This window comes from Eschrichtius robustus, chromosome 12 (assembly GCF_028021215.1).
Source record: "Eschrichtius robustus isolate mEscRob2 chromosome 12, mEscRob2.pri, whole genome shotgun sequence".
Classification (NCBI taxonomy): Eukaryota; Metazoa; Chordata; class Mammalia; order Artiodactyla; family Eschrichtiidae; genus Eschrichtius; species Eschrichtius robustus.
Genome location: NC_090835.1, coordinates 68883008 through 68905665, shown reverse-complemented (window position 1 = coordinate 68905665; position 22658 = coordinate 68883008). Strand labels below are relative to the sequence as shown.

The following is a 22658-nucleotide window of genomic DNA, read 5'->3' as shown; positions in this document are numbered from 1 at the left end:
CACCATCCTCACCTGGGCACTGTCCATGCAGGAACTGCCAGAGTCCCACGGTGCCTAGCTGCTGAAGGGTCAGCTCCTCTGCTTGCAGGGCCACAGTCAGGTCCTCACCACGTACCTCAATACCCAAAGACACCTCATTCACCTTCAGGACCAGAACTGAAACCTGTAAAAGGAGACTCCCTTAGCTGAGTCCCAAGCTTCCAGCTTAGAGCGTACCCTCTGCAGAGAAGAAAGTAGAACAACTGACCAGGTGAAGATGGAGGTCTTCCCCACTGGGTGAGGCTGAACTGTTGGCCTCTGGTGATCCCTGGCCATAACTATCCGTAACAGGGCTCCCTTGAACACCAGCACTGTCTAAGACATTGGGAAGAGATCCTGGTGGAAGAGATTCTGGACCAGACTCTGAATAAGAAAGATAACAAAAGAATTTGAGAGTCAAAAAATTCTATTCAAATCCGATCTCTAAAAACAGTGACAACTGTAAAAACAAAACATTTATGACACTCATGAGACAACTGGAAATTTGAAGACTAACTAGATATTTAATGAATTTAGGGAATTATTGTTAATTTTTAAAAGGACAATGGTATTTGGTCACCTTAAAGAAAGTCTGTAAATGGAAGCAACCTAAGTGTCTACGGACGGATAAATGGTTAAACAAAATGTGGTATAAACATACAACAAATAATGGTCTTAAAAAGGAAGGAAATTCTGACACATGCTACATACAACGTAAATGAACCTTAAGGACATTTTATGTGAAATGAAACAAGCCAGTCACGTATGGTTCCATTTATGTGAGGTACCCAGAGTCGTCAAATTCATAGAAACAGAAAGTAGAATGGTGATTGCCAGGGGCTGGTGGAAGAGGGAATGAGGAGTTATTGTTTAATGGGTATAGTTTTGCAAGATGAAAGAGCTCTGGAGATGGATAGTGGTGACGGTTACGCAATGATTTGAATGTAATTAATGCTACTAAATTATAGTTTTAAATAGTTAAGATGGTAAATTTTATGTGTATTGTATTTTACCATAATTTTTTTAATTTTTAATATTTTAAAAATTTGTATTTTCTAGAGATGCATAATGAAAATATTTATGGATAAAATGATATGTTTGGGATTTGCTCCAAAATAATATGGGAGGAAGGGAAGTGGGCAGAAGAATATATAAAACAAGAATGGCCATGAGTTCTTAATATCTGAAGCTAGGTAATGGGTATATGAAGGTTCGCTATTTGATTCTGTCTATTTTTAAATATTTGGATTTTCCCATAAGAAATTAATAATAATAACAAAACAAACATGGATATATACCATCCAGCTTAAGAAACAGTACATTCTCTTTTTATTTTCATTTAGATACTCTTAAAGGGCGATTTTAAAAGTTTTCATTTCAATAAGCTGAAAGAACTAGTGTTAACTCCTAGTGGTGATTAATCTAATGCCTAAAGGTTACTTGTTTTATCATAGACAAAAAGCTCCTAGTTATTTTCCAACAATAAAATACATAGTTTAGGCAAAGAGCAGACAATAAACACACACACCATTGATATAGCCACAGAATTAGTCTTACCGCCACAGCTACATGGCTGTAAGACTAGCGCTCTCTTCTTTGAGTGTTGTTCTGTGATAAAGGTCAAGTACTAATCAATAACCTAGAAGATGTGGGGATAAAGTCAGCGCCACAGATCCACTAAAATTTCTCTCTTCTTTTGGTTTTTTGATTAAGAAAATGTCTACTTTATCAAATCTCAGCTCCTTTTGCATCCTGCTGGTCTGAATACAGGCATCAGAAAGAACACTCTTGGGGCTCTACAACCCTGCCCGGCTCTGGTTCCACCTACCAGACTCCAAGAGCATCACAAAGCTCTCACTGCCATCACTGTCCACTGAAATCCGGTCTTCAGGGCCACTGTTATCCAATGAGACACCATCAAATGACTGCTGAGATACTGTCCTCTTCATGGAGAAAAATCGGAGTCGGGCAGCACCTCCACTTACTGGGGCTGCCACTCCCTCATCTGTCTTGGCCATGGGCTCCCTGTTTAAAAAACAAAAACAAAACCCACAAATGTGGCTTAGGAGGTATGTTGTTCCATTCCCTTGCAATACCCATCCTTTTCAGCCCAGACCGTTATTGTATACATAAACTTTGATGTCAACTATTACCTGCTACAAGACCATTTTTCAACTGCTGGCCTTTCTGAATCCTCATATTCCAGCATTTTAAACTGCATAGGCAGTTCTCCCATATCAAATGTCAAGGTTATTCAGGGTCATCCCATGTACAGAAGAGACCAACTACCTACAGCCCTGGTACTTATGAATGGTACCTGAAACCCATGTTCATTCCTCAAGTACTTACTGAATAACCTCTGCATACAAGGCACCATACAAGGCACCGGGCAGTGGTGGGGAGTGATGAATAAGACATCCTCTGTCCTCAAAGAATGTACATTCTATCAGGAGAGAGGAGACTTATACACAAATAACCTTATATGGTAGTAAGTCACACACACCGTAAGAGGGACAGGGGTACAAGCCACAGGCTAGGCAATACCAAAGAGGGGAAAGGATGAAGAGAACAGCTCTGTGGAAAGAGATGATGTTTGAGGTGGTCCTTGAAGGACTGTGAAAGAGATGACGAAGAGGGCCTTCCATGGGGAAGAAACAGCATGAGCAAAGGCATGGAGTCAGAAAACGAAATGTACCTTTGGAGACTAGTAAAGAGCTCAACTCAGCTGGAGCGGAAGTTTTGTCGGGGGAGAGCAATAGAAGATAAAGTTAGAAAGGTTTCTTTAAAGAAACCTTTAAAGACCTTATGTGCCCACCCTCCTATTTTATTTATAGGTGAAGAAACTGACTCAGTCCCAGTTAAAGGTAGAATTAAGAAGAACCCAAGTCTCTTAACTTCTTGCTAAGTGCTTTTTTCACTTTACCACATGAGTGGCAGCCAGATTATAGAAAACCCTGGACAAAAGATAATGCATGAAAGTGCTCTGAAAACTGTGAAGTGCAGGAGGCATACGGGAAATCTCTGTACTGTCTACTCAATATTGCTGTGAAGCTAAAACTGCTCTAGAAAATAAAGTCTATTTTAAAAAACTGTAAAGTGCCATGTGGATATATCATAATAACTAATTATTCCACACTAAGAAGTTCAAACTCAATTCAGGGAGAATAAAGAAAAAGCCAGAAGGCTTTAGAAAAGGGAAATAACAAGATCATACCTGTGGTTTAAGAAGTTTAACCTGGGACTTCCCTGGTGGCGCAATGGTTGAGAATCCGCCTGCAAATGCAGGGGACATGGGTTCAAGCCTCGATCTGGGAAGATCCCACATGCCGCGGAGCAACTAAGCTCGTGTCCCACAACTACTGAGCTTGCGCTCTAGAGCCCGCGAGCCACAACTACTGAAGCCCGCACGCCTAGAGCCCGAGCTCTGCAACAAGAGAAGCCACCGCAACGAGAAGCCCACGCACCACAACGAAGAGTAGCCCCCACTCACCGCAACTAGAGAAAGCCCACGCGCAGCAACGAAGACCCAATGCAGCCAAAAATTAATTAATTAATTAATTAATTAAAAAAAAAATAAGTTTGACCTGCCTTTTTCAAATATGCTAGAGAGGGAAAGATACCCAATGAAGAAATCAACTAATAGTTCACTAAAATAGTCCACATGTGGGAGAAGACAGGAAAAACGGATGTGAGACTCCCTAGAGCTGTGCTCCCAGCGTCATCCTCACAGGAACATTATCATCTAAAGGGGAACTCGTTAGAAATGCAGCTTTTCAGGCTCCATCCCAGACCTACTGGACGAGGAACTCTGGGGACAGGGCTCAGCACTCTGTGTTTTAACAAGCCTCCAGATGATTCTGAAGCATGCTTAAGTTTAAAAGTATGGTCAGAACCTGACAAATGCCTGGAAGAAGCAGAGCTTGAATGAGCAAGAGAATGATGCCACCAAAAAAAGAAAGAAAAAGAGAACTGGCCGGAGGAGGGAGGGATAAGGAATTTAGTTTTATATATGTGAGGTTCAAGGCACCCCTGGGAGATCAATGTGGACCTATGGGCAGTAGATAGTTTTAAAGCAAGAGCAGGGGAGGGGAGGAAAGTCAGGACTGAAAATAAGGACTCTCGCAGACGTGAGGAGATGGACAAAATAACCTAGAGAGAAAGTACAGCTGATCCTTGAACAACACGGGTTTGAACTGCACAGGTCCATTTATATGCATATTTTTTTCAAGAGTAAATACTATAGTACTGCACAATCCACGGATGGTTGAATCTGTGGATGCGTTGGAACCATGCATATGCACGAACCTCTTATAGGTAAGGCCAACTATAGGTTACATGCAGATTTTCAACTGCACAGAGATTCAGTGCTCCTAATCACCACATTGATCAAGGGTCAAATGTATTAAAAAATGCAGTGATATAAACCTTCTGAAAGTTTGGCAAGTACATCAAGAACCTTAAAATGTTTGTAGTGTTTGACCCAGTAATTCCACTTCTGGGTTTTATTCTAAAGATTTAGATAAGCATAAAGAGTAATGTTCACAAAAATAGGGACGTTTAACACAGCCTTGGTTTTATTATTATATTTGCAAGAATATAAAAGAGCAATTAAAAATTATATGTTCAAGTACCTCATGAATGGGAAACTATTCACAATAAATCATAAAGTGAACAAAATTGGAAATTTTCTATATTATATAGAAATAATATAAATACACAAATATTATAAAATAATATTTGTGTACTTTATATGAGTAGGCACATACAAGCATTCACATGGATACACAAATATGTGTCGAAAAATTGGAAGCAAACAGATGCAAATGTAAATAATGGCTGTCTCTGGATAGTGTCATTACAAGTGACTGTTACGTTTTCTTCTTTATTCTTTTATTTTTCCACATTGTCAACGAAATGAACACAAATCATTTTTATAATTTAAAAAATAAAAATTATGACAAAAGTGATCAGAATATGGACAGCCTAGTGCTGTGGAACAGTTCCATTTACAGGATAAAAGGAAGAAGAGAGCAGCCAAGGGAAAGGAAAAGACTCCTTCTGAGAAGTGTGAGGAACTGGGTGGGTTACAAATGCCCAGAATGAACTGACCAGCAAGGCTGACTGCACAGAGGAGTCCTGGAAAAAGATGACTGAGAAAAGGCCACTGGCCTGGGCAGTTAGGAAGTCAGTGTTGGTGTTTCAAAAAGAGTTTGTATCACACACCTTTCTTTTCTCCTTTTTACCTCTCTTTTCCCATCTCCCTTACTCTTCTCTAATTAGAAAAGGTAGCACATTAGGTGACTGGGAGTCCAGGCTTTCAATCCTCACCCCACCACTCACAAGCTGTGTGATCTTGAGCAAGTTTCTTACCTCTCCGAGCCTCAGTTTTCTCATCTGTAAAATGTGGAGTGATATTAGGACCTGCCTTATAGGGTTCTTACAATAATTCAATGCATTAATATTGTAATATTTAGGACAAGGCCTGACACATAGAAAGTACTCAATAAATGTTGCCTAGTATTATTACATAATTAATCCTTTAAGCTTTCCTTCTCTTTCCTCCTAGGCTATCTAGGCCTAGCAGGTACTAGTATACCCACAGGCATTGCTTTGAGACACACTTAAGAAAATCCACTTAGACAAAAGTTCTAAAGCCACTGATCTTCAAACCATGGTCCCCAAACCACGAAGTGTCCCAGCAAAGATTTCCCATAGTTTTCATTATCTTTCCTAAAACCACAGGCACCCATGGAAAAATCTATACCTTCCCACTCTTCTGACTGTGCATTTCTGTGTTTTCTGCTTACTCCCCACTGTAGCCCCGGCATCTAACACAGAGCCTGGCACACAGTAAGGGCTCAAAAAATACTTGTTCAACGGATGAGTGAAATTCTTCCTTCTCTATTATTCTGACAGATATTGATAAGGTGTACCAGAAAGAGCAAGTCCAAAGCCCCAGCTTTTCTAGTTATAAGATACAGGATCCATGGGCTCATCCTCTCTGAAGCTTCCATTTCCTCAGTTATAAACTGGGGATACAAACATCTGCAGCGACCTCCCCGAGCTGCTGTGGGGATTACATCAAACAAAATACTATGTGAGAGACCACTGAAAAGAATAAAATATCATACAGATGCCAGGTAGTATTATTCTGATACAGCATAGCTGTATCAATAATAGTGAATCAGTGAAAGAGGAGACAGCTTGATGCTAAGAAGCAATAAATGTTGACTTGAAAACTGCCCAAGACCAGGCTAAGATATATGGAGGCATGAGAAAATCCATGGGATTTTGTTATTTTATTGCAATTTCTGGTTCTTCCCCTATCACAGAGTTAGGTGTAGTCCTGAAAATAAAGTCCCTCTGACTGGTATGCTTACATCCTCTAAGTAGCCTGAAAGTTCTTCCGCTGCTCTACAGGCAGCTCTGAAAACTAAAGGCTTTGCCACATTAACTAGGCCATTCCATACACGCTCCTGGACCACACGGTGCTTCCCAATCTACAAGTGCACACAGCAGGAGGCCTGAGCCCAATGGCCAGAGCTAGGAGGGAGAGAGGAGGCGAATGAAGGAGGCAGAGAACCACTCACTTGGCTGGGGGCAGAGACAGCATCTTGTGCATGGTGGAGGTCATTCGGTCTCTGCCCAGACTGAAGGCATCCTTAGTCAGGGACATAGCTTCCTTGGTGAGGTCCATGGTGGCATGTAGAGCCTCCTTTGTGGCATCCTTGGTCATGTGAATAGCACTTGATAATTCTCCCTCAATGTTCTTCAAGGGGATGAGCTCGCCCTGTCCATTCACAGCAGTATCCTTGTCCCCTGGGGGCTTCAACTCAGCTGGTGAGCTAGGTGCCTGGGCGCTGCTCAGTCTCTTGGCCTGTAAGGAATCAACTGCCTCATGGCCCTTCCCTGCCTCCTGCTGTGCAAGAGAATCTGAGTCCTGCACTTCTCCATTGCTATGGAGAGGCAGCGGCCTATCCTGGGATGCATCCAGATTTTCAACGCCACTGTCCTCCAGAACCTTCCTGGGGCTTGCTGGGCCCTGTTCTGAGGAGGCATCAGACTTCAGCTCCCTATCCTCTGAAGGAGACAGCTCTGAATCTACGAGGCTCGTAGTATCTGAACCCTCAGAGTCAGCTTCGACAGCCCCAGGGACAGGATGCATGAGCAGAGCCACCTCAGCACTGGGGAAGAGGACGCCAATGCAAGCTGTCTGGTCCTGCAGAGGAGACCCAGTCATGGCCTCGGTATCCTTAGTAAGCTGCTCCTGAAGACCCTGGAGCACCTCCTTCAGGCGGAGGAGAGCCAAGTACTGGTAGTGGTCAAGCCTCACTCGGACATGCTCAGGCGAGTGTATGAGCACATGCACATCTGCCGTGTCCTCCAGCTCTGTCAGAGGCCCTTTGTTATCCACACTACTGCTGCCTTCTTTCAGAATTTCCATGACTTCTGTAAGGCTTGATAGGCTTTTCAAATCATGCTCAGTCTTTGACCTCTGATGGGACACAGTGTCAGGGGCAAGGGCCTCAGAATGGACAGGACTGCCAAAGCTGGCGGATGCTTTCAGCCTCCCTTCTGTGGCCATAAGGAGCTTTCGTGCCTGGGCTTGCTGCCAGCGGAGGGGTAGGCAGGCCCAAATCGACAAGGGGAAGGGGGCCACAAAATTCAAGGAATGGCCTTTGAAGTTCTCTGTTCCCTCAAAGTCCAAGGAGATCTGGGTGAAGTGGATGGACCAGAGATCCTGGGAAGCCTTAAGCCTCTGGGGAGGGAGGGCACTAGATTGAGGGAGTCGGGAATCCACCTGGAAGGCGTGATGCAAAAACAGCATGTGCAGAAGGCTAAAGCCGCCTGGCACCTTGGGAAACTGAACATAATTGGAATGAAAGAACTCAGCAGCAGCAAAACCCCGGAAGAGACTCTGGAGGTCTGGACAGCTACAATGTGGGGCGTGACGTGTATTGGTGGCAGTCACGCCTGATGCAGAGAAGACAAGGGCCTGGGGACGGTGCAACCCAGCCCGCTCTCTCTTCTCCAGCGGGAAGCTCACCTTCAGAGAGAAAATGAAACCCAATTCAGAATGGCCAGCTGAGCAACTCTGCAACCCACCATTAATACACACATGAAAGACCATTTGGGCTGAACCCAAAACTGCTTTCCTTACTTCTATCAAATGAACAGAGCAGAACCTTGGATTATAGCCATGGTAGAAGTGCAGCTGTGGCTACCAACAGGGAACAAAAATCCCACTCTCTACCCTACCTTCAAACAGAAGGCATCCAGTCGGATGTCCAAGTGTTCATCTTTCTGGCTTGAATCTTCCAGCTTGTAGATAGCTTTGAACTGCTCCAAGCTGCGGTATAAATCCAGGCAGAAGAGGTTTCCCCAGAGCAAGCTGACAGGATCCATAGTAAATGTCAGACCATTTAACTGAATGTAAAGATTGGGACAGGGAACTGGAAAGCAGAGAAAAAAAGAATCACCATGAATGAAGTAGCAGCTCGACTCTTACTTATCAGCTACTATTCATTTTATTATCAAAGGTATATATTTACACAGGGAAGAGTTTTCAACAAAGGTGTGCTAAACTAACTCAAACACTTAAAACTCCAAATAACAAACAGAATATAAGCAGAGCGCCCCCGAGGCTGACAAATGCGAAGAGCAAGAGCAAGACAGTAAGGAATGACCAGAGCAGGTGCTTACCTGGCAGCTCCTGATTATCGGGGAAGTAATACTCTGTGAACTCAATATGAATGGCAGAGACCTGAGTGGGGAGGTTGTGAAGTTTCCGACTGCAGGAAAGGAGCGTCGATGGCTTCTTACTTGGCTGTCCAGCTGTAGAAACCTATGCAATCACGAGTTGCTGTTAGCATCTATACAGCACCCAGAATAGAATTTCCTCCATTTCCTCTGAGATAGGAGGATAAAGCCTCTACAATTCTTCCAAAGTCTGTCACAGGGAGCAGAGTGCTCTTCATGCAGATTCCAGGCATTCTCACACCTGACTAACACTATCTACAAGTTCGTTTTTTCAGTGAAAGGTTTGTAGCAGGGTATTCAGAGCAAAGTGGGGAATCCCAAGTCCTGATCTCAGCAGTCACACTCAGAAAGAAACAGACCAAAGTGTCAAATCCACCTGGAAGGGAGGGAAACAGCCCCTGAATTCTACAACCTTGATCACATGTGTTGCGTTCCAAATGAACTGCTCCACCCCTTTCCAGCCTTGTTTCCCTGTGTCGTGGGCTCCTTACCTGGTGGACGTCCAAGTCATCCACCCGTATTACCAAGCAGCTAGAGCGCAGGCGATTCCATGCTGGAGGCCGAAAGACAGCCTGTCGGCCCTGAGAGGGGCTTCTCTCAAGGGGGTTCTTTCGAGGACTGGAGAGAGAATCTAAATAAAAATAAGAAGGTGGGAAAAAGAATCAGATACACTCAACTATCATCATTAATAGAATTCGGAAAGTAAAAACCCTAAGATCATTAATGCTATATGTAGGAAAGAGTTTAACACTGGCAAGCTCCAGGATGGAACTCAAAAACTATTCTCTCCTTAAGACCAAGGCAACGGCCTATTGAATAGAGAACCTAACAACCTCTCTTCCACACTGCAGCTATCCCTGGAAACAAACAGGACTCCGTAAAGAAAAAAGTCATGGATGTCTCTCCGTGGGATAAAGTTGGAATAATCAGCTGGGAGTAAGTTGGGATAATTAGCCAGTCCAGTGCTTTACCGCCACTGGATACTCAAAGGTAAATGTCAAGAGGCAAAGCAACAGGAGTCCTCCAGCTCCTCATAACCCACCTGCTTTCCTCCGGAAGGGAGAGCCTACCCCCAGGTGCCAGGGTTGTTTCAGACCTGTCTCCTCGTGCCACTTCTCCATTTTACTCTGAAATTCCATCACCAGCTTCTGGGCCCACTGGCCTCGGGTCTCCATGGCCTCACAGTGACGTACCCAATGTTTGCAGCTATCGCCTGTGCGATAAAGCAAAAAGATTTTAGTCTAAGATCATGATCCAATGTTACATTTTTCTTTTCCATTGGTATAGTTTTCCATAATTCAGAATCTGATCCCTCACCGCCAATCCAAAATTCTCTGGGATAAGTAAAAATTATCTAGTGAGAGCACTCAAGTTCTTCTGGATTCTATATGTGATTTTTCCCTAGGGTTCCCTAAAGGCCAGCTGCTGACTTTGGCCATCTTTGACCATGGACCACTGGAGAGGCTCTAAAACTAGTGGAAGTAAGGGGTAGAGCACAGAATCAAAAGCAACATCTCAGACACTGCCTGCCCTCCTACTGCTTCTCATCAACAGTGGACCCTGCAAGTTTCCAGAAGATGTTCTCTTGAAAAGGACTATTGCCAACACCTCTCTGAGCATGTGCTGCAATCCCTGGCACCCTTCTGCTGGGCAGTCAGGGATGAACCCAGGCATATGGCCTCAATACTTAGGCCACGCTAAAACTGCACCCATTCAGAATTCTCCTACCTGCCCAGTGGAAGGGGTAATAGTCAAATGCCATCTTGCGAAAGGTAAGCTGCATTGCACCACCCATGAGTCTGTTTGCGGAGACACCTACAAAGAAAAATAAAGGTGAACAGCAGCAGAAGAAACACAGGCTTAAACACCACTTGAAGCACTTAAAAGTCCTCCTAAGGGTCAGCTCCAAAGCCTGGCTGATACATAAGTGCAGCCGAAAGGCCATGATGTCAGGTGATTTGCAAGGCTGAGGCCCTCCTCTTTTGAATTGCAATGGACATGCTCTAAAAGATTTTTTTAAAAAAGCATATTCCACTGTCTCTGTAAATGGCTGTCAGAATTCCAGAAAGACAAAAGAAACTGCAAAACTCAGGATTCTGGAATTCCAATCCTAGGTCTCCCACAGGCACACTTGACAACCCTGACTGATTGTTTCCCCCAAACCTGGCAATAGTAGTATTGCTGTCCCTCAGCACAACACCTGGAGAGGCATAAGCCAAACTCCCCAAAAAACAGGACCCATGTTACTTCCTTTCATTTCTTAGCTAAAGCTGTGATGTAAGACTGTCATTACACACTGTACATACGAAGTACCATGGAACACTAAAAACACTGCACTAACAAGGACATTATAAACATACAGAATAGTGTAGATAAATTGAATTTTTTTGCAATAAGTCAAATATTCTATTGTTTACCTTGAATTTACATTTAATTCTTACTAAATGAATGAACTTTCCATGTTTCTGTCTTATCTCTCCAACTACACTCTAAGAACTGTAAGAACAAGGACTATTTCTTCTGCATATGTGTGTTATCTAAGCTACCCTGTTCTGCACTTCCCTCCTATCCCTTCCATCCTATTTCCAGGTGAAGGGAAATACCATGGGACCTTCTAGCTGTAAGCTGGTACACCTACAACCAGGAGGGTCATTTCCATCCACTCTAGATATCACCATGCCAAGGTTCTGGACTAATCACCATCCTACTAGGAGATACACCTACACCTGTGTTCCTGTTGCTCAACGTTTTTGTCATAATTACCACCTCATAGGAGCCTGTTTAGCTATTTTTTTCCTAATTGTCCCTTCTCCATGAAATTTAATACCACAGATATACTGTATATCTTATGTACTATATGTCTACCTGTGCTTTATACATAAAAAGAATAAGAATAAAGCTTATTCCTTTCATTCAATGCCAGGTTAAGAAAGACTAAATAATTCTTTTAAGTTAAAAGTTAAGGCACTTCCCTGGTGGCACAGTGATTAAGAATCTGCCTGCCAATGCAGGGGACACGGGTTCAAGCCCTGGTCTGGGAAGATCCCACATGCCATGTGGCAACTAAGCCCGTGCGCCACAACTACTGAGCCTGCGCTCTAGAGCCAACACACCACAACTACTGAAGCCCGCATACCCTAGAGCCCAGGCATCACAACTACTGAGCCCACGCACCACAACTACTGAAGCCTGTGCACTCTAGGGCCCACGTGCCACAACTACTGAGCCCGCGTGTTGCAACTATTGAAGCTCGCACGCCTAGAGCCCATGCTCCACAACAAGAGAAGCCACTGCAATGAGAAGCCCAAGCACCGCAATGAAGAGTAGCCCCCCGCTCGCTGCAACTAGAGAAAGACCAGCGCACAGCAACGAAGACCCAATGCAGCCAAAAATTTTTTTAAAAGAAACAAGCATATTTTAAATTTATTTATTTTTCTATTTATTTTTATGGCTGTGTTGGGTCTTCGTTTCTGTGCGAGGGCTTTCTCCAGCTGCGGCAAGCGGGGGCCACTCTTCATCGCGGTGCGCGGGCCTCTCACTGTCGCGGCCTCTCTTGTTGCGGAGCACAAGCTCCAGACGCGCAGGCTCAGCAGTTGTGGCTCATGGGCCTAGTTGCTCTGCGGCATGTGGCATCTTCCCAGACCAGGGCTCGAACCCGTGTCCCCTGCATTGGCAGGCAGATTCTCAACCACTGCAGCACCAGGGAAGCCCCCAAAATTTTTTTTAAAAAGGTTAAAAGATAAAATGTGAAAAGTTAAAAAAATTTAAAGCTATTAATATTTAACTTAAGTTTATAACTATATCTGCTGAGTAACTTCTATATATATATAAATTTACTTATTTATTTTTGGCTGCATTGGGTCTTTGTTGCTGTGCGTGGGCTTTCTTTAGTTGCGGCGAGTGGGGGCTACTCTTCAATGCGGTGCGCGGGCTTATTGCGGTGGCTTCTCTTGGTGCAGAGCACGGGCTCTAGGCGCATGGGCTTCAGTAGTTCTGGCATGCGGGGTTCAGTAGTTGTGGCTCACAGGCTCTAGAGCGCAGGCTCAGTAGTTGTGTTACACAGGTTTAGTTGCTCCGCGGCATGTGGGATCTTCCCGGACCAGGGCTCGAACCCGTGTCCCCTGCATTGGCAGGCAGATTCTTAACCACTGTGCCACCAAGGAAGCCCTGCTGAGTAACTTTTAATGTAATTTATTTCTTATAAAAATTATAATGTATAGAATCACATATGCAATTTAGCAATTTATATTAATACATAATAGTGATATAATCAAATTTTTAATTATTCAAAATTATTTTTGAATAAAATAAAGTTTTTAAATTAATTTCTTAAAATTATTATTTTGTTAGCTTTTAACTTTTGCTTAACATGAGAAAATAACTTTAGCTTAACTAGGTGCTAGATATTCAGATAGTGTCAATATTTTTCCTTTTCAACATTTAACTAAATTATTGATTTGTTGAACAATTTGTATAATTAAATAATAAAATATAAACTATTTTTATTTAATTCTCAAAGTTCAAATCACAAAAGTACTAAGGATTAAATATAAACAACACTGATGAGGCAGCCAATGACAGCTGCTAGCTATGTACAGGCCACCTCCACCATCTGACTTTGAGATCAAGCAATCGATAGAAAGTCCTCTAATCACAGCCATCTATTTGCCATAGTTTATAGCCCTGATCTTCCATGAACTCAACATCAGTGTTGCTCATATGATACCCAAGAAAACTCAGTAAGAGAAATTAAATACTAAGGAATAAAATTTTGTCAATAAGGTTAAGCATTGTTATATCTAAGATTTTTTTTCACCCCCACCCCTCACCAAAGAACCAATTTCCAATGTCCAGAATAGGCAAACATCAAGACAGAAAGATCAGTGGTTGCTTACAGCTACAAAATGGGGAGTGTCATCTAATGGGTACAGAGTTTCTCTTACGGATGACAAAAAGGTTCTAAAATTAGATTGTAGTAATGATCACATAACCCTATGACTATACTTTAAAACACTGAGTTGTATATTCTAAGTGGGTGAATTGTACGGTATATGAATGATATCTCAATAAATATATATCTGTTTAAAAGAAAAGAGTGGATTTTTCCCTGCTGTGGGGAGATATCATCCCAGTTGAACATGCATGACCTAGGCTACTAGAGGGAGAGGGTTTCACAGCCATGCTCCCTCTGTTGGATTTATTTGGAACTAAAAGAACAATAAACTACACGACTGAACATATTAAAATAAGGTTTAGAATAGAAAACAAATATAATTACCCATTATCAACATATTTAATTATAAACACATAATCATATATGACACATAAATGGTAAATAGTGTACATAAATGACTAAAATTCTCCAGTGAGATGGTGGGAGAGGATAGCCTAGCCTGAAGAGAGGTGAAGACAGCTTTGGCTCACAGCCCTTATCCTGAGGGAGATAACTAAAAAGAGGCAGATGACACTCTTTTCCCCATCAACCACCTACCTCCTCCCAGAAGCCTGCAGGGCGAGCTGCTCCAGTTTGATTTTAAGAGACAGTGCTGCCCCACTGCAAGCCAAGCCGTCCCCAGTTACCCACCAAGTTTCCAATAACTTCACCTCCAATACCAAGGGATAGACGAGCGTATTAGTGAGGGGTCCCAATATCAAGGCTATAGTGTCCCTTAATGAAAAAGCAGACAGATGTAGCCTTCAAGGAGTCCCTAGAGCAGCACTATCCAAAAGAACTTTCTGTGATGATGGACATCTTCTATGGTCCATAGATTATAATGAGTACTTGAAATGTTGTTGGTGTAAATGAGGAACTGAATTTTTAATTTTATTTAATTTTGATTTTAATTTAAATAGCCACATGTGGCTACTGGCTACCATATTGGACAGAGAGTTCTAGAGCAATGCTATCCAATAGAAATGTAACATAAGCCACATAAGTAATTTAAAATTTTCTAGTAGCTACATTAAAAAAGTTTTTTTTAAAAGTGAATTTAATTTTAATATTACACATTATTTAAACCAATATACTCCAAATATCATTTCAACATGTAATCAATATGAAAATAATTATTAAGGTATTCTACACTCTTTTTTTGTACTCTATCTTCGAAATCCCATGCGTATGTTACACTTGCACCCCATCTCAATTTGGATCAGCCAATATTTCAAGTGCCCAATAGTCATATGTGGCTAGTGGCTGCCATATTGGACAGGACAACTCCAGAGAATCTTAGCACCCTTTCCGTAACACCTAGTTCTCCCTTCCCCTTTCTTCCCAAATCCAAGGAGAAGAATCAAAGTCACAAGAACTCTTTGTGTTCCTTGTCCCTTCACAGAGTCATATGCCACACCTGGGTACGGTTGGCTGGGATTTATCCCTCTATCTAAAAATATCTCATCCAAAACTTTCCTAAAATCCACCAAGTAGATTCACTTAGCTTAATAAATACATGGGGGCTTCAGGGAAGGCTAGTCATTCACCTCTTAGTATGGATTGCAGGACCCTGTTACATGAAGAGGACAGTGCTATACGTTCTTATCAAGCAAAAGGATGAAACTCTCAATAATGTATTTTTAATAAAGATTTCTGAAAGGATTGAACCAAAACAAAACAGGGACTTCTCTGGTGGCGCAGTGGTTAAGACTCCACGCTCCCATTGCAGGGGGCCCGGGCTCGTTCCCTGGTCAGGGAACTAGATCCCACATGCATGCCACAACTAAGAGTTCGCATGCTGCAGCTGAAAAAGATCCCGCACGCCACAACGAAGATCCTGCATGCCGCAACTAAAACCCAGTGCAACCAAATAAATAAATAAATATTTTTTTAAAAAAAACAAAACAAAACTGCAAGGTCTTTATAGTAACACTTGGAAGAAACAACCAAACAAAAAAATAATTGTTTTAGCAAAGAACTTCCAAAACTAGTGGCTAACAAAACAGTGAGCAATTTATTTGCTGTGGTGGCAAAAGCAATCTTTACGCTGTCACTGCTCCTTTCAGCTCTTTCATATTGGGAGTGGAGAGGGGCTGAAGTCACTTCAAGACCAAGGTAGAGCAAAGCAAGAGAGGCATTGGTGCTTGGTGTCCCAGAAAGAAAAGGTAGTAGGTTCCCCCAAGGAAAATGAATCTAGGTCTCATTAAGAAGCAAACATAACCTCCAGAGAGGAAAAGGCAGCAAGAACACAAGCTTCCATAGGACGGCATCTAAAAACAAGAGCTGGTGGCAGAGGGGTGTAGAGGGAGGACAAAGAGTATTGAAGGAACTGGCAGCAGAGAAATAATAATACCGAATACTGGCCTATGATTAATGTCCTCCAAATTCAGTATATTATGTCATTTGAGCCTGATAACGACCTATAAGGTAAATGAGTAAGATATAATTTAACTCAAGGTTCACAAATGAAGAAACTCAGAGGGGTGAAGTGATTTCCCTAAGGCTCATGAAGGAAAGAAATGAGTCAATTATTTTTTCATTCTGAATAAATGTGTATGTGTACTTAATACCAATTGCTCTAGTGAGTCTCAAATGGGCAGAGATGTCTGCCAAAAAAGCAGGTGCTATTTGTTTATGCTCTGCTTACAGCGCCACAAAATAAAAGCAATGTCTGAAGGGCTCTGGGCTTGACTTTCCTAAGGACCACTCCACTCTGCATTAACGCCCTCTCTTTATTTAAAGATGGCTCTCCTATATCCTGTGTCTACTCTTTTTCATATGAAATATCTCTGTGTCTTTCAACTCTTTCCTTCTATGCTACGGTTTCCATAGCATTAAACAATCTGCACACCCTTCCTGGGATGCTTTCTCTTTGTTAATGTCCTGAAGAACAGCATCAAAAACAAGGCTCAGAGTTCCAAATGGAGTCCACAAAGGTGCCAGAGAAGAATTTCCAGAGCTCTGGAACCCACACTTCTATTGATGCAGTTTAAATTAATATGTGATTTAGGGAACACCATGTTAAAAAAAAAAAATTGCTCTAATGAATGAAAAAGCATGACAAGAACACACCATAACCTCTCTGCTTGGGAAGAACACATTTATACATAATAACTATTTAAAATGACTCAAAGATCTGAAAATTCTGAGGTTTCCTATAGTTGAATTTACTTTCCTGAAAGCTTATAACAGTGGTTAGCATTGCCCAAAAGACTCTGGGGAGGGAAAAAAAAGTATACACTGCTTGGGCTCTACCCCTGAAGATTCCGATTTAGTGGGGGCTGGGAAGAGGCCCAGCTCCTGTGTCTTACTGTCTCACAGGTAGTTCTGCTGCATCCTAAAGGCTGAAGAGCACTCGCAGACAGAGAGCTGCCACAGGAGCACAGAGGCCTGAGGAAGGCCTGTGATTAAGGGGAGCCAGACAAATACCCCACATAGTCTTGAAAACAGCCTTCCATCCCCAAGCTTTGCCCAGAGCTCCAGGAGGTGATGGACCACCCTGCACAGGCTCAGGCCTCACGGGGTACCTGGCTCTCGGGACTGGCTATCATCACAAATGTGCAGGTCCAGGCGGGAGATGAGCAGATGGTAGGAGGACTCTTTCACATCAAATTTCTCAAAGTACTGGCTGAGGCGGCTGCTGCTGCTGTTGCTGCTGCCCTGGCTGCCACCGAATGCCTGGGCCCAGGACTGCTGGGCGCTGGGAGCAGGTGGGGTGATCTACACGTGACAGAGAGAAACAAGAAGTCCAGACCCAGACAGCCTCCTTGCTGGCTTTCTTTAAGCTTTAGTTCAGCCTGAAGAAAACCACAATTTGACAAGGTGTCCCTTCCTTCTCATAACTATTCGTCTGGTATCTCATGTAGGTCTACCCCACTTAAATAACCCAAACTCCAAGAAGCCAAATTATAATTAATCTAGTAACTGTCAGAGTCCTGTTCTGAGATTTGAATTGTCTTCTAAGCTCTCACCCCCCTAGAACTTAGCTGACTGATGCTAAAACACCTCCTCCAGGAAGTCTTCCCTAAATGCCCTCTTTCAGCCCAGGTAGTTGGATCCCTTTTCTTTGTGCTCTCATGGCACAGTGTTTACCTCTATTACAGCACTTATCACATCATATTGTAATAACTTGTTTATAGTCCATATTTTAAGACAGCAAGAGTTCCAAGGACAGGAACAAGAGGCTTTCCAGTGGCTAACACTGTATACCTAACACACTAGAGGCACCCAAAGAACAGAATAACTGAATAAATCAGAGGCACAGGCAAGGCCTATGTACCTCCAGAAGTGAATGACAAATTCCCCCAAATAAGCCTAATAAAGTCTAGGCTCCACTTACGGTGGAGGTATGAATTAGGTCCGGCCTACCATCTCCCCACTGCCACCAAGGGTCTCTGTTTCACCTCTAACCTGTACAGGTTCAGGGGCCAGGCTCTTTCTCTGCTGTGCTGACTTCTCCATGGCCTCACTCAGTGATTCTGCATATTTCATCATAGCCTTGAGCTGTGAGTCAGTTAGCACCCAGAGCAGGTCATCCAACAGGAACATCAGCTTGGAGGCTATCACATTGCAATCTTTGGTCTGAAGGGGTCACACAGAACACAGGATTCAACATCTGGTACCATCCCAACTACTCAAAGTGACCACTGCCCAACCAATTTCAGAGATGGCTTTTCAATCCCCAATACACGAAAGGAAAGTATCAAGCACTGTGGAGAGTCAATTTCTTACAAAACTACTAAAGTTTTCTGTGATTAACAAGAAGCAGCAATAATCAACTGCCTATGTGTCCCTATATACAGGTAAAAATCATGGTTTTCAAAATTAAAATGACAGGGAGGTAGAAATGTTTCCTCATTAGCAGATACAGTGCAACACTGAATTGCAGGTCCTCCCCTTTCAAATGTCATTCCAGGGGCCAATAACACTCAAAAAGGAGGAAACACCATCTCCCATGCTATCTGGGAGAATAAAAGATGGAAGTTTTCATGAGGACAGAGAACACACTCACTCTTCTCTTGAGGGCTATTTGGATCCTGCCTTGGTTGGTAATAAGCCTCAGTGGAGTGGTGACTGGGTCCTGATCACCATTGTCTGTAGCATCTGCCTCAATTCGAAGTGTTTGCCAAGTTATTTCCTTAAATGTTAAAACCTAGAAGGAAAGAAAGTAAAATCCCTTAATTCTGTGGATGAAATTAATCAAGAGGCAGGAAGTCCAAGGGGAAAAGACTGGCAAGGCAGAGACCCCCACCATTCTCAGCTGGGATCCTACCCACAGAAGGCAGTGGATCAGAGATCCATTACTGAGGAAAGGGTGTAACAGTAACACTGGACAGAAGGGATTCTTGGGTTCCCAAGGATGGGGGAGACTTTGAGGAAATCCCCAAAGCAGGAATAACATCCTTTAAGAATGAGTCCTATTTTGAACCCCCCATTCTCCCTTCTCAGAATGCCAGGGCTGTCACCTCTCCTCGGCGGGGGTCAGTGATACGGGTGAGGCGGAGGTCACTCTGCTGCCAGTTGGGGTTCACACTATAGCCCTGGAGCTGCCACAATTCAAAAGAAGCGTGGAAGGCCTTGGAGTGAATCTTGATGGTGATGGAACTGACGATGATGAACATCCCCTCTACCACCTTCTCGGCAAAGCCATACTCACTACAACAAACGAGGCAGACCAACATTCAGGATCATATGAGACTTGACGCATACTTTTTTTTTCTTTTTTTTTTTTTTTTGGCCATGCCGTGCAGCTTGCGGGATTCTACTTCCCTGATCAGGGATTGAACCCGGGCCCTGGCAATGAAAGCGCCGAGTCCTAACCACTGGACCGCCAGGGAATTAGTAGGCATACTCTTTATACTGGAAGACGTAAGACAAGACTCTTAACAACGCCTGTCTTTGGATGCTAGAACTGTGGATGACTTTTTAAAAATTTTTCTCCTCCCATTTCTGCTTTATATTTTTTACATTTCTAAAAATTTTTATGATGATGTAGTCTCTTTCTGATGAGATTTTTTTTTAAGAATGGAATAAAAGAAAGAGTTGACCTGGAAACAATCTCTGGTTAGAAAGAATAAATTGAAAAAAATATTTTCACAGTCCACAAACTACCTGAATAAATATTGAATATTGTCTGTGAGGAGAGATATAACAACAGAAAGGAAACACTAGGTTTCTATAACATCTTCAAAGACAGAACATACTCTGCAAAAATAGTGAAAAGAGGAAAGAAGTACAGCCAGGTTAGCATGAGGTCTAATACTGTGAAATCTAGTCAAGAACAGTCCCACCTCTGCCCTGTCAAATCTATCCCAAAGAGCATAGCTGTGCTTTATAGTGAGAGGCAGAAACAGCAGGGAGAGGAACAAAGGCCATCCTTAAAGTCCTTCTGGACATGGAAAACACAGACATTCTTGACATGTAGGTGAAACAGTTCTCATTACAAGAGATACAAAAATCTGGGAATTACAAACTGGAAAAAAAAATCTTTGCAATTTATATCACAAAGGGCTAATATCTCTGATGTATAAAGAGTTTCAAAAAACTCGGAAGAAAAAGACCAAGAGCCCAATAAAAACGGGACAAAGTAGGGACAGTTCACAGAAAAATAAATGCAAATAGATATTAAACATAAAATGATGTTCAACCTCACTCGTATATAAAAACTACACTAAGAGTCACTTGATTTATGACAAAAGTGACAGTGTAGTAGGGAAAAGACTGTCTTTTCAATAATGGTGCATGGTCAGTTTGAGGCTATCTGCAAAGAGAAAAAATAATATTGACCCTTATCTTACATTAAACAAACAAAAAAACAAGTTTCAAGATTGATTGTAGATCTAAATGTGAAAAGTCAAACAATAAAACTAAAAGAATAGTTAGAAAAAAACATAGGAGAATATCTTCATGCCTTAAGATAGGAAAAGATTCCTTAAACAAGACACAAAAAGTGCTAACCATAAAGGGAAAAATAGATATATAGGACTATATTAAATTAATCATTTCTGGTCAACAAAAAAATAACATTAGGAGTGATAGGGAACCCACATAGTAGGAGAAGATATTTGTAATACATGTATATAACCAAGGACTTGTTTCCAGTATAAAGAACTTCTACAAATTAATAAGAAAAAGACAAATAACCCCAAAAATAACCCAAAAGATAAATGGGCAGAATACATCAATGCTTTGTGAAAGAGGATATTTGAAATTCTAATAAACAAATCATCAAAAAAATGCAAACTAAAATCATAATGTGATACAACTACACACCTCTTAGATGGCTAAAATAAAAAGAGAGACAATACTAAGTGCTAGCAACACTGCCAGGGGGAAAAGTGGTACAAGCACTTTGGAAAACTGTCCAGCAGTATGAACTAAAGCAGAACATATGCACAGCCTATGACCCTGCAACTCTACTGCTAGATATATACAAATCAGAAATGTGTACATATGTTCACCAAGAGGTATGTATAAGAACGTTCATAGCATCACTATTCTTTTTTCTTACACATTTTTAATTTACGTATAGAAAAGATCATTCTTTGTGGTGTACACGTCCAGGGTTTTGACAAATGCATAGAGTCATGTATCAACCACCACAGTCATGACAGAGAACAGTTCGATGTAGCATCAGTATGCTTAATAGCCAGAAACTGCAAACAAATCAAATGTCCATCTACAACAGAATGGATAATTGCGGCATATAATGGAATAACATACAGTAATAAGGATGAATGAATGATAACTACATGTAACCACATGGATGACTTTCACAAACATCACGTTGAACTAAAGTATGTAGACACAAATGATGACATAATTTGTGATTACATTTATATAAATTTAAAAATAGGGAAAACTAACGTGTGGAGTTAAAAATCAGGATAAAGTTATCCTTGAGGGTGGGTATGACTAGGAAGGGTGCAGGAGGCTTCTGGGATTCTGGAAATGGTCTGTTTCTTCTTGTAAAGAATCACTAATCTATACACTTAGGATTTGTGCGCTTCAATATAACTTACCAAAAAACTACACAGAAATACCAGGTGTTACCTTTAGACAAAACTCTTAAAGTTTGGACTTCCCTGGTGGTGCAGTGGTTAAGTATCCACCTGCCAATGCAGGGGACATGGGTTTGAGCCCTGGTCCAGGAAGATCCCACATGCCACGGAGCAACTAAGACCGTGTGCCACAGCTACCGAGCCTGCGCTCTAGAACCCACGAGCCACAACTACTGAGCGCACGTGCCACAACTACTGAAGCCCGCGCGCCTATAGCCCGTGCTCCGCAACAAGAGAAGCCACTGCAATGAGAAGCCTGCGCACCACAACGAAGAGCAGCCCCCACTCGCAACTAGAGAAAGCCCGCGTGCAGCAACGAAGACCCAACACAGCCAAAAATAAATAAATTAAAAAAAAAAAAAAAAAGCCTGAAGTTTGAAAATATTGTCTATTGGCAAGGCTCTTGGAAAACAACAACTCTTACAACATTGCTGGTGGTAACATGAAATTACAAAATCCTTACGGAGGGTAATTTAGCAATGTCTATCAAAATTATACATGCTTTTGCTGTTAGACCCAGCAGCCCCACTTCCAGGAATCTATCCCAAAATATGCTAGCAAAAACAGTGGAAACAAACCAAATGTCCATCAACTGATGAATGGATAAATAAAATGTGGCATATCCACACAATAGAATATTATTCAGCCATAAAAGGAATAAAGTACTGATACATGCTACCACATAGCTGAACCTTGAAAACGCTATGCTAAGTGAAAGACACCAGTCACAACAGACCACATAATATATGATTCCATTTGTATGAAATGATCAGAATAGATACAGAAAGTAGATTTATGGTTGCCTAAGGCTAAGGCAGGGGAGAATGAAGAGTGACTTCTAAGAGGTATGGAGTTTCTTTTTGGGTGATAAAAATGTTCTAAAATTT

The 22658-nt window shown here is 42.1% G+C and overlaps 1 protein-coding gene across 3 annotated transcripts in view; it reads right to left on the bottom strand.

Annotated features, from left to right (window-relative positions):
• Positions 1-22658, bottom strand: part of BLTP3A (bridge-like lipid transfer protein family member 3A) — a 59161-nt gene that overhangs the window by 8111 nt on the left and 28392 nt on the right. For 2 of the 3 annotated variants that reach the window (XM_068557915.1, XM_068557917.1), the window contains exons 5-17: positions 19177-19366; positions 18723-18863; positions 18122-18292; positions 17239-17431; positions 10507-10593; positions 9821-9991; positions 9270-9409; positions 8722-8863; positions 8278-8471; positions 6609-8065; positions 1847-2043; positions 248-402; positions 13-163 (exon numbers count right to left, since the gene is read on the bottom strand). In XM_068557915.1, the coding sequence (XP_068414016.1) occupies positions 13-163; positions 248-402; positions 1847-2043; positions 6609-8065; positions 8278-8471; positions 8722-8863; positions 9270-9409; positions 9821-9991; positions 10507-10593; positions 17239-17431; positions 18122-18292; positions 18723-18863; positions 19177-19366 (3389 nt within the window). The remainder of the gene's footprint in view (positions 1-12; positions 164-247; positions 403-1846; positions 2044-6608; positions 8066-8277; positions 8472-8721; positions 8864-9269; positions 9410-9820; positions 9992-10506; positions 10594-17238; positions 17432-18121; positions 18293-18722; positions 18864-19176; positions 19367-22658) is intronic. The other variant, XM_068557916.1, reaches the window with a different exon arrangement.